This window comes from Vigna angularis, chromosome 3 (assembly GCF_016808095.1).
Source record: "Vigna angularis cultivar LongXiaoDou No.4 chromosome 3, ASM1680809v1, whole genome shotgun sequence".
In the NCBI taxonomy this organism is placed as follows: domain Eukaryota; kingdom Viridiplantae; phylum Streptophyta; class Magnoliopsida; order Fabales; family Fabaceae; genus Vigna; species Vigna angularis.
Window position 1 is genome coordinate 19,186,213 of NC_068972.1, and position 12,052 is coordinate 19,198,264.

General features: G+C 32.4%; 1 protein-coding gene across 1 annotated transcript; it reads left to right on the forward strand.

Annotated features, from left to right (window-relative positions):
* The first annotated feature begins 5,318 nt into the window (after window positions 1-5,318).
* LOC108325401 (protein SODIUM POTASSIUM ROOT DEFECTIVE 2) lies at window positions 5,319-6,717 on the forward strand. Its single transcript, XM_017558470.2, has 3 exons — window positions 5,319-6,001; window positions 6,194-6,269; window positions 6,377-6,717. Exons 1-3 carry the CDS (start codon window positions 5,492-5,494, stop codon window positions 6,523-6,525), a joined length of 735 nt encoding a protein of 244 aa, XP_017413959.1. The 5' UTR covers window positions 5,319-5,491; the 3' UTR covers window positions 6,526-6,717.
* The last annotated feature ends 5,335 nt before the right edge of the window (window positions 6,718-12,052 follow it).

Genomic DNA, 12,052 nt, shown 5'->3' on the forward strand with positions numbered 1-12,052 from the left:
TCTACTTCAGTCGTTCATAGTGTGATTGTTCCCTACTTCTTGCTCATCCCAGTGACAAGATTCCCCCCCTATAAAATGGCAACCTCTACTTGTACTCTTTCTCTCAATTTGCAATAACCCTGCAATATATGCAATCTATATGTTTCTCTTCCTTTGAAACAAAGACCAAGATTAGTGGTTCCAATGAGATAGCAAAAAAATGTGTTTAACAACAGTCATGTTAGTTTCCCTAGGGTCTGGTTGAAATATAGCACATAAAAAAAGGCTCAACATGAGGCCTAAACACAGTAAAATATAAGAGTGAACCTATCATTTGTCAGTAGATAGTGTTGTCCACCTTCATAGAGCTCGTCTAGTCCTAAGCTAGTTGTTGGATCCATTGGAGTCTTCATCTCCTTTGCCTCTTCCAACTGAAAATTCTTAAGTAGTTCTTTGATATACTTCATTTAGTGTATATATATAGCGTCTGACTCTTACTTTATTTGCAGCCTAAGGAAGAACTTCAGTTCACCCATCATGCTTATTTCAAACTCATCCTACATCGTCTTGGAAAAATCTTGGCAAAGATTTTCATTAGTAGTAGCGAAGATTATATCATCTACATAAATTTGAACTACTATGAAATCCTATTTGATATATTTGCGAAACAATGTAGTGTCTACCTTTCCTCTAGTAAAATTGTTTAGGATAAGAAACGAGCTTAATCATTCATATCAAGCTCTAGGAGCTTGTTTTAAACCGTACAACACTTTGTTTAATTTAAAAACATGATTTGGATTGGTAGAGCACTCAAAACCTGGTCATTGTTCCACATATACCTCTTCTTTGATTTCACCATTTAAAAATGCACTTTTTACATTCATTTGATAAAGTTTGATTTTACTAAACGTTGCAAAGGACAATAATATTCTAATTACTTTTAACCTTGCAAAAAAAACATAAGTTTTAGTGTAGTCAATACCTTCCTATTGAGAATAACCTTTAGTTTTAAGTCTTGTCTTGTTTCATATTACTTTACCATCTTCACCTAACTTGTAACAAAAAACCCATTTAGCTCTAACAAGGTATTTGACTTGAGGTAGCTTCACAAGCTCCAACTTTGTTTTTCTAGAACTGGTCAAGCTTTTCTTGCATAACTTTGACCCAGGAGTCATATTCCAGAGCTTCGTTGACGTTAGACGGTTCAACATCAAAGATGAGAGTTGTTAGCCTATGTTTGTGGAAAGATCTTGTTTTGACATTCTCCTTAATATCACTTATCACCCTATCCATAGGATGGTTCTTCTCCATTAGATGACGTGATGTATTAGACTCTCTCTTCCCTTTAAGTTCCTCATCTTATATCCAAATGCTTTGGTTTCACTTGACTCGTTAAGAGCACTAGTCGCTTCAGGTCTAGACAAAGTGTTCTTAGACGTTTTCTCGTTTATCTGTAATTTAGAAAATTCATTGTCTAGCTCTGACGTTTTATGGTCAGGCTCATGGTCATTGAACTTAACATGGATAGTTTCTTCTACCTTAGACAAAAAGAGTTATAAACCCCAAACGCTTTAGAAGTTCCAAAATATCCAAGCATAATTCCTTCATCATTCTTGGAGTCAAATTTTCCTAAATTATCTTTGATATTTAGTATGAAACATTGATAAACAAAAGGATGGAAGTATGAAATGTTGGGTTTCCTGTTCTTCCATAATTCATATGGAGTTTTGCATAAGATAGGTCTTATATAAACTCTATTATGAATATAACAAGTTGTTTCGATTGCTTTAGCCCAAAAGTGTTTAGGAGTGTTAAAATCATTTAACATTAATTTGGCCATTTCTTGTAAACATCTATTTTTTCTCTCAATGACTCCATTTTATTTTGGTGTCCTTGGAGTTGAAAAATTGTGTTTAATGCTAGAGTTTTCACAAATTTTTTGAAATAATTCATTTTCAAACTCTCTACCATGATCACTTTTGATTGAAACAATTTTGCAACATTTTCCATTCTATATCTTCTTATAAAGTTTATAGAAGGCTTCAATTGCTTCATTCCTATGGACTAAGAATATAACCATGTCCATTAGAGAAGTCTTCGACCACCACAAGTCCATAGCGTTTACCACACATAGACGCGATCCTTGTAGGTCCAAATAAATCTATATGAAGCAACTCAGGAGGTCTTTCTGTAGAAACAACATGTTTACTTTTAAAAGACTCCTTGACTTGTTTGTCTTTTGTGCAAACACTACAAAAGATTTTATAATTGAATGATACCTTACGCAACCCTCTTACAAGGTCATGGCGTTGCAACTTTAAGATTAATCTCATACTTGCCTGACCACATTCATTATGCCATGTGATTGCCTCATCTTTCATAGATACTAGACATGAGACTCTTTGAGCATGCAATTCATTTAGATCTATTTTCTACAAGTTACCTTGTCTATTAGCATAAAGTATTAGTAGATCTTGGTCATCTAGGACTTTGTAATGGCCTTTTTAAAAAACAAAATTATATCTATTATCATGTAATTGACTTATGCTAAGCAGATTATGTTTTAGTTTTTCTACTAACAAAACATTACCAATAAAAGGGGAAGCGTTTATACCTATCCTTCCAACACCTATTATCTTGCCTCGTTGATTTCCTCTAAAGGTCACTGATCCTCCTTTCTTGTTTCCGAGGCTTTGGAACATAGACTTTTCTCCTGTCATATGTCGCGAGCACCCACTATCCAACATGACAGGCGTTTCCTTATGGACATTAAGCATATCTGCAAGAGAAACACTTTTATCTTTAGATACCCATCTTGCATTAGGTTCTATCTTGTTAGTCTTAGGCATCTTTCTCTTTTCAAAGGTTGATGCATAATTTGAGTTTTTCTCTTTTCAAAACAATTAGCTTCCCTTCCACATCACTAACTTTTTGTTTTAAAGAGTTAGACAATAACTCATTATATGCTCGAATGATAAAATGTAGGTCAAAGAAATAGTGTTATAGGAAAACTTTTCGCAAACTCATTCTGTTGGGTCTTTCGAGGAGGAGGTTCCCCGTGGGTTACACAAACACCAATAACATCTGAGCCAGCTATATAAGGGATCGACATCACTCTTTACCCAAAACCTTAAGGCAATGAGTTAATGGGTCTTTCATCTTTATATACTGCTCTACTTTCTCATTTCTATTCAATGTGGGACTTAGACTCACACTTGGATACCAACACATTCCTCCTCATGATATGTTGTCTTGTTGAGCTTAACTCACTCTTGGTTTTCACTAGACAATTCATCTAGTTACCGTTTAACTTCACCAAATTAAATATTACTGAATTTTACACACTTCTGATTTTTACTAGACCCACCCGTCTAGAAACTTTAATGTCCCCATTTTCAGGAAATCACGAGTTCGAAAATTTGGAACTTTTTTATATTCCATTTCACTAATACAAAACAAGTAAATGCATCCATCAATAATCAAATTCAAATAAAAAAAACATAATATTTTTTAGCAATTATTAAGTCTAATGACCACGTCAATCCTATATACAAATTATCTAACGTAAGGTTCTATCAAAATGTAAATAATTACCTAAATACACCCTCCAAAAAAAGTATTTCAAATTCAAACAAAAGAGCTGCTTAACTTTGAGATATAGATATCCAAACATAATAAATATGATTAAACAAGTAGAGAACATCATTTTTGAAGAAAAGAGAGTGAAGAGAATTTTCTTTGTTAAAGAGAGTAAAATCCATATGTATGTGTGTTTTGTTGTATTGTGTGGTCACAATCTTATTGAACATGACTAAAAAAATTTGCTACCCCAATCTTGATTTGCGAGAAGATTTGGTGAAGGTGCTTTTTCATTTGGCTTGTTTGAAGTGTTAATTTGGATTGAGTTTTTTATTTGAGTAAAATGAAAAAGTTAAATAAATATAATGAAGAAAACTCAAATTCATTGTCCTGAGCATTTTGATAGGAGGTATGATCATAATCTTTCATATGAGTTGTTTCTTAAAACCTTTTTAATAAATCTTTTTACTCTATTCATTATGTGGCAAAAGTTAAAAAATTTATAAATTAAATTTAAAGTTCTATATTTTAAGATTTTATTTTTTTTAAGAAAAAATATCAAAAGTTATGTTTGTTATCAGTGTTAGTTGATTGTATAAAATTAACAAACACATAAAAATAGAAATTTATTTATTATATCCAATAAAAAATTATTTATAAAAAAAATAAAAGAACCAGCTCATTATTATATATTACATAAAAGAACGTAAATAAGAGTTGTAATTAAGTTTCATTAATATATTTTGGAGTGCAGTGTATGGTACATTGGTCCATAATGGACCCTCGTAGTCTGCGTCCAGCAGGCATACTGCAGTTGTTGTTGCCAATAATTTCTTCAGAAACCAGAAATTGTTGATTCTACGAACTTAGCACATGAATTGCTGCAAATTTCTAGCCGTTGCTCTGTTTTCATCTCACCAACCTTTCCTAACTATTTAAACCCCTTTGTCCAATTCACAATGCTATATTGTTTTTTGTGTCACAATTTTTTTTCACTTAATCTTTACGTCAATCCAAACTGGTTCTGTACACAACACCACTCTACTTGGATTTTTATATACAACCAATATTTAATACATTGGAAATAAATTTTACATTTTCACTTAGTTTTATTTATTCACTAGTTTACAAGTTTTTCTATAAATCACATTGTATAAACAAACTTTTAGGTTCCACACAACAGAACTTGTTGCAGAACATCACATTAGAGTTGACTCTTCTTGACCAGGGAGTACATTTATAAAATAAAGTATAGTCGTGACTATACATTAAAAAAATGAATATTTGAGATCATGATATATATCATGCCTGACAAGTGAAAAACTATGAAAAGTTAAATAGTTAAATTTTTCAATCTATCCTTTGAATGAGCGTGATAGTTTAATTCAGTGTACTTATTATACATACATCATTTTCATTCTTTAAAGCAATAGAAATGTTGGTTGCATCTCATAAAGGTGATCTAACATAGAATTGGCACTGCTTCAATCAACACCAAAACATCAAGAAGGGTACATCCATTGAGGACATTCTTCTTTTTCCTCACAAACTTGTCAAATTCTGCATTGATTAATTTTTCATGCCATATGCTTCTAATGCACCTGCACCCTTTCCTATTGTCATGCTAAAACCATAGACAACTACATCAACACCCTTAATATGTAGATCATATTTTTGGCATCATATTTATGGTTCAGGTCCCATGCCATGCCAGCCATTAGCTTAGGTGTTACAATATTACAAAGACCAATGTTCCAAACTGATACCACTTTGGCAAATTTTAAACCTTTCAGCTCTGAAACAAAAGAAACTAAAGTAATCAAATATTAAAAAATGAGTCCCTATATGGGACCTCAACTTCTCTCTCTATAACTCCCTCTTCTTGGAAGGAGAATCTCCGAACCACTAGTTTTCTGTGAGCATTATCTAAAAGATGAAACGCATGGAAATCTTCTGTGCGTCTGAAGCCTCAACAGCCATATGCCTCAGCACGGATCAAGCCTCATGTTCATCTTCTTCCAACACCATTCTGCTTGGAGGCAGAGTCATTGACCGCCACAACCCCATTATCAATGACTCAAGAAGGAGCACTTCCAAATCTCTCACTGCCCCATGTTCCTCTTCTCACTCACCCATCAACCCCAAGCCTTACCATGAGCTCCACAAGCCCAACAAAAACTCTTGTTCCAAAACTCCAACCAAGGAACATCAAAATCACAAGAACAAAAACACCACCCAACATCTCACCAACACTTCTAAACCAGTGACTTCGCTTAAGCCACCTTCTGCTTCAATCACTCCTCATGCTTCAACTAGATCTTTGCTCGCTGCCTCCTCCTTATTGGATTCTTCTTCACATTATGATCCTGTTTTTCAAGATGAAAACATTCCTGTTTCTAAACTTTCTAGCTCTTCCCATCCAAAATCTTGTTCCTCAGACCAGGTTAGTTTTCTCTCTCTGCATTTGCCTCAGAGCTCTCAAGAGCCACACTTCTTGCAGCTTTATTGTATGGCTAGTGTGAAACTAAATATTTGGAACACCATTTCATAGTTATCAGGAATGTTTGCATTGGAGGAAACTCTGCAAAGTAACTTCAATATTTGAACAATTGGTTTGAGTAATTTTGTTTTGCAGGTTGTGGTATTGAGAGTATCTCTGCATTGCAAAGGCTGTGAAGGGAAAGTGAGGAAACATCTCTCCAGAATGCAAGGTGAGAAACCTTATCTCTAGCATGAAAATTGAAACTTCTTTTTAAAGATTAACTTTGAAAGCCATTTCCTTAATTGGGGATCTTGAAGTTGTTGATTCTATGAGCAGGAGTTACTTCCTTCGACATAGATTTTGCTGCAAAGAAGGTGACAGTTGTTGGGGATGTGACTCCATTGAGTGTCTTGGCTAGCATATCGAAGGTGAAAAATGCACAATTATGGCCAGCAACTGCATCAGCTACTGTTGAAACTAAGTAATAAAGAGGGAAGTAGAATATTCATATTCATGTATCCTTCACTCTGCAATTTAATTATTGTAAATGCAAATGTTAGCAAGCTAGGAAAAACCAAGCTAGAATTTTCGAGAAAAATAATGAAGTTGAACTTTTCTCTAATTACAAATAAATTTCACAGTATCTATATTTCAAGCCCAACATTTATTATTTTGAAGTACGACTTGTGAAGTTCACGTGTTAGTATTCATGGATTTCACATGTGAGTATATATGTTTTTATTGTTAAGAAGTTAAATATTTCTATTTTTTTATGCATATTTTCATATTGTTTTTTCTAATATTTCTTTAGCTGCTACAATCTTTTTTTTTTAATTATATTTTAAATGTGTGAATATCTTTTAAGGTTTTGCATCATGACGACAACAAGTAATTATCTAATAAATGATAGTTTCTATTGAATGGTTAGTGGATACTTTTATTGTTTTCATTTAAGTGTAATTTGTTACTTGAATATGCTAATTTTAAAAAAAATTATTTTTTTATGTGATGTCAATGTACACATATTTATACATTAATCAATTAAAAATTATCTAAATATGATTTAAACTAACTATTATATAACTAATAATTAGATGATAATTATATATATATATATATATATATATATATATATATATATATATATATATATACATACATATATTTATATATACATACATATATATTTATATATATACATATATATTTATATATATACATATATATTTATATATATATATATATATATATATATATATAATTTGTACACTATATCTACTATAGATGAATTCAATTTAAACACAATCTAGTGTCATACAACATCCATGTATTTCTTTAACATTTTATCTCATCTTATTTTCCTTTTGTTTTATAGTAGCTGGGAATCTAATTGAAAAACACATCCTAAAATATAATTTATTTAATATAATTAAATGCCCTTTTAGTATCATTTTACTGCCCACTCTACTTCTATAAATATACTATTTTTAATATTTTCTTTGAAATAATATTTTGTATTCATTATATCTACAAGTATGGTGCCATTTCACATTTGTGAATCTTTTAAGAAAACCTTTTTTTTCTTTCTGTAAATTAGGTTTATTTTTAATAGGGAGGGGTAACGAGAATTATGCTTTTCGAGGTACCTGGAACAGAGGTCTCTTAATATTAAGTGTGTTAAGAAAATCTGTTAAAAATAATTAAGGACTTTTCATTTCTTTTAACCTACTTTTAAACTACTTATTTACAAATCATTTAATATATAATCACAATAAATTATATATATATATATATATATATATATATATATATATATACTCCAATATAATATATAAGAATTTAAAATTTACTTTTATTAAAAATCAATTTCATTCCATTTAAAATAGTCCGATTTATACTTATTACAAGATACCGGTATCACGTGTGCTTTAATATTTGTCTTAATCCCCTTTTCAAAAAATGTCATATTTGAATTTGAACCAAGCTTAATTTAATTCGATAACATATTAAATTTTATCAAACAAAATTTTACACATTTTAAAAAATAAATAAAATAATTAATTAAATTAATATGTATAGATTATATAAAAAAATGATAAATATATATAACAGTAAAACAGAAAAAAAATGAAAGAAAACAAATTAATTAATTATAATATCTATAATAATCAAGGTCAATTTTATTTCATCTCTAACTTATATAGTTAGAGTCAATCATTTTCTATTCAATGTATTATCCACTTTAGAGACTAGAACCTTGACACAATTTTATCTTTAAAAAATATTTTAGAATGTGAAAGAAAAAAATGAGAAAAAAAATTTAAATTGTATTTGGCTTCGAATTTTAAATAATAAAAAATTATTGGATGTGGTAGAAAAAAATCTCAATTTGAAAAATAGATGTTATGACTTCTAACTTGTCAATAAAATGTTGAAAAAATAGAAAGAACATTTTTGAATATATGTTGTTCGATACTCAATTTTACATGAATTGAGTCAATTGTTTTTGAACAAAGTTCACAAATAAAGTGTTAATCGATATTTATATGTTTAAACTTTTCATGGTGTGAGAAATTAAAAACAAGATTCTTTAAAAAAAAAATTCAAAATGTATGAATAATTCTTGTAGACAAACTCACTAGTCATTAAAAATATAAAGCGGGATATTTTGATGTCATAGAAGATTTGGATAAAGTACCTTGTTTAATAATATAAGAAATTAGATAATCAAGGGAAAAAGTAATCAGTTGATTTTCATAGTAATTAAACAAACTAACCTAGTATGCATCAATATTATGGCCTTAGACTACATGTAAAACTCATGCTTCGATATCTTATAATGTTATAATAAGTCATGCATTTATATATATGATGACATATATCTTATAATAAGTCATGCCTTAGACTGCATATTTAGATCACATTTATAGTATTTTTTAAAATATGGTTATTCATTTAGACCATTTTTATAATATTCTTAAATTGTATTATACATTATGTCGCATTTTATAACTTTAAAACGTGACTTACTACTTTTAGACCACAATATAACTATTGTAAAATATGTTGTAGACAAAATAATTGGATAAATAATTAAAAGAAGTGAAATACAATAAAGTTAATATTTTAACCCTTTAAACTAATAACAATGTAATATTTAGATTTCAAAAATGTCCAATGTATATCATACTAAAAGTTACAAGCATCCAAACTAATAAAGTTAAAAGGTAATTGTATTGTATGTGACTAAAGACCTTTCGGTCTTATTAACTATGTTTTGAAATAGTTACCAAAAATATTAATAGGATACTGTATATCAGATATTCAGTACCAAATATCTTACAACAACTAGCAGGATGACCATTGAATATTATGTAATTGATGGATTATCTATCTGATATCGAGGACTGGATGTCCGAAGGAGTATGTTCAATGTTGACAAGTGGGTATCGAATACTGAAAATTGCGTTCCCTAAATCAAAGGTTACATCCATCTTTTGATAAACACGTTTTTTACTAGGTAGGGTGTTACTGCTGATACATACTTTTGCTTGTTGGAAGCATTCTCACGTTAGATAACTTAATAAAAAATGAGTGTAGTTCCCTAAAGGTAAGTTGGTCATTGGGCCAATAGGTTAATGACCCATAACTCAGTCTCATTCAGGTGAGGACCCAAACGAGCACATTTTTGTCTACGTCTTGCAGGTCAACCTATACTTCACCAATGGTGTCATCATGTTCAAGGCTTTCCCCACCGCCCTCAAGGAGGTGGCCCTAAAGTGATGGACCAGACTTCCTCCCTATTCCATAGATTATGTCAACATCTTGACCAAGGCTTTCACTGCCTAGTTCTCTACCAGTTGCCATTATGACCACACTTTGTTTACTCTCTTGAACATTAGGCGGGAGGATGACAAATCGATGCATGCATTCATTGATCGGTTCAATAAGGTGGCTTTGTAGGTAAAGAATCTGAATTTCGAGCTCATACTCCATTACATGATCATGACTCTGACCATTCGTCAACGATTTATGTATGACGCCTCCAACGAGCATGCAATAGATAAGACTCAAAGCTACCAAGTATATGCACCGGAAAAAGGTCGAAGGGTACTACATTAAGGTGAGGATAATTGGCACGAAAGTTATGCTACAGTCTGTCGAGAAGAAGGGAAATGATAGAGAGGCAGAAAGGAAGAATGATCCCTAACCTTGGGAGCCCACGCTTGCCAAGTTCTCATAGTATTACCTCGCACTCAGTAATGAAGTTCCACTCAACATCCAACGACATCATCACCATGCATGGAGACCAAAAGACAGTCAGGGTTGCTACATCACAAGCTTGTGCTTCCCGACCGACCCCTCCACTCAGTATCAATAACGCTGAGTGAATGGAGTTGGCCAGGTGTTGGCTTCAAAACCAACGACAAGTGCACCGGTCGCAGCGTAGTAAGTGATAAATATCGTTCTCTCTGAGGGGACTTGTGCAACACATGACAATTCTTTCTTTTATAACTCAATTAGACATCAAAGCGCACAAAACAACACAAGAAACTCTTTTTGGTATTTTATAAAGCAGTTGGTGTGCAAGGAATTTAACATAGTGTATTTACAATTTGCTAAGACTAGAATTCATCCATTTCATTCTCATGCATTCACAAACATCTCAATTCCATCCAATAGATGTTCAATTTTAATTCTAGGTTCAAATCATATTTCTCAATACATCAAGAACCACAATTCATGCATAGGTGATCAATCCAAAGCAAGCATTAAGCATAAAAATTGAACAATAACATGAATTGGAAAAGCATATATCATTAACATCACAAAATACATAAGAATTTCATGTTTTACAACTAATCTCAACAAATAGGAAAAACCCTCCATGGTGGAGAACTTAGGGTTCTACAAAATTGAAGAGATAGGGAAGAAATTGGAACCAAAGAGAAGATGCACAGCCTTTCCCAAGGTTCTTGGCAGTTGCTCCATGTGCGTCTCCCCTTCGCAATTTCATCTCCAATTCGTGACCCATCTTCTTCCTCAATCCAAAAGGGAAAAAATCATTATTGATGAAGCTTGAAGACCCAAGGAGGAGTGAGAGAGCTTCCCAACACCCCAAACAGCCTCCAAGGGCCTCTCTCAATCTCTCTAGGTGAAGAATGAAGTGTAAGAGGAGAAGAATGCCCAAAAAATCGCGAGACCCATGTTTAAATAACCCATTTTGACACATCAGCGTCATCACCGCTTAACAGTAGAGCCCTAGCGCTCAGCGCCAACCTTCGTGGCAGCTCTCTAGAAATGTGGTGCTCAGCGGTGGAAAGTGGCGCTCAGCGCCAGAACCACTGGGAGCTCTCTGTAAGTGTGGCGCTCAGCGCTGGAAAGTGGTACTTGTTAGGCGATTTTGGCAAGCATAACGAATCGTTCAAGTAATAAAATCATGGTAAGACCAGGTGTCATTTTCCCAAGAGACTCGTAATACTTGAGAATTGTGCGATTAACAACTTATTTAGACTCAAGAACGTAACATTCATTTACAAGCATGTGCAAGAAAGATAAATTTACACATAATTACATGGTTGGACTTTGGTGTTTGAAGGCACTTAGAAATGGAATAGACTAGAAATGGTATGAAATGACATTGCTAAGGTTAGGTTTCACCTATTTCACTCTTGTGCATACACAATCTCATATCCCTCCATCAATTTACTAAAGTCAATCCACAAAAACACTCTAGCCTTAATCCCTTAGGTGAAAGAGCCTAGGTTGTCCCTATTAAACTCTTATCCCTTGGAAAATCCAACAAGCAAACCCGCATTAAAGAGCTAGGATCTTAAGACAACATGTGAATCATCTTCCATCCCTAGAATCAATGACCACAAGGACTCTTGTTTCAGTTCAAGGTTTCATCTTACGTCCCCATAATCCATGAAACCCCAAAAATCAAGTCATGAACATTCCTATTACATGCAAGCTTTAAGATCGAAAACAAGAATACTAGCAATTGATAGA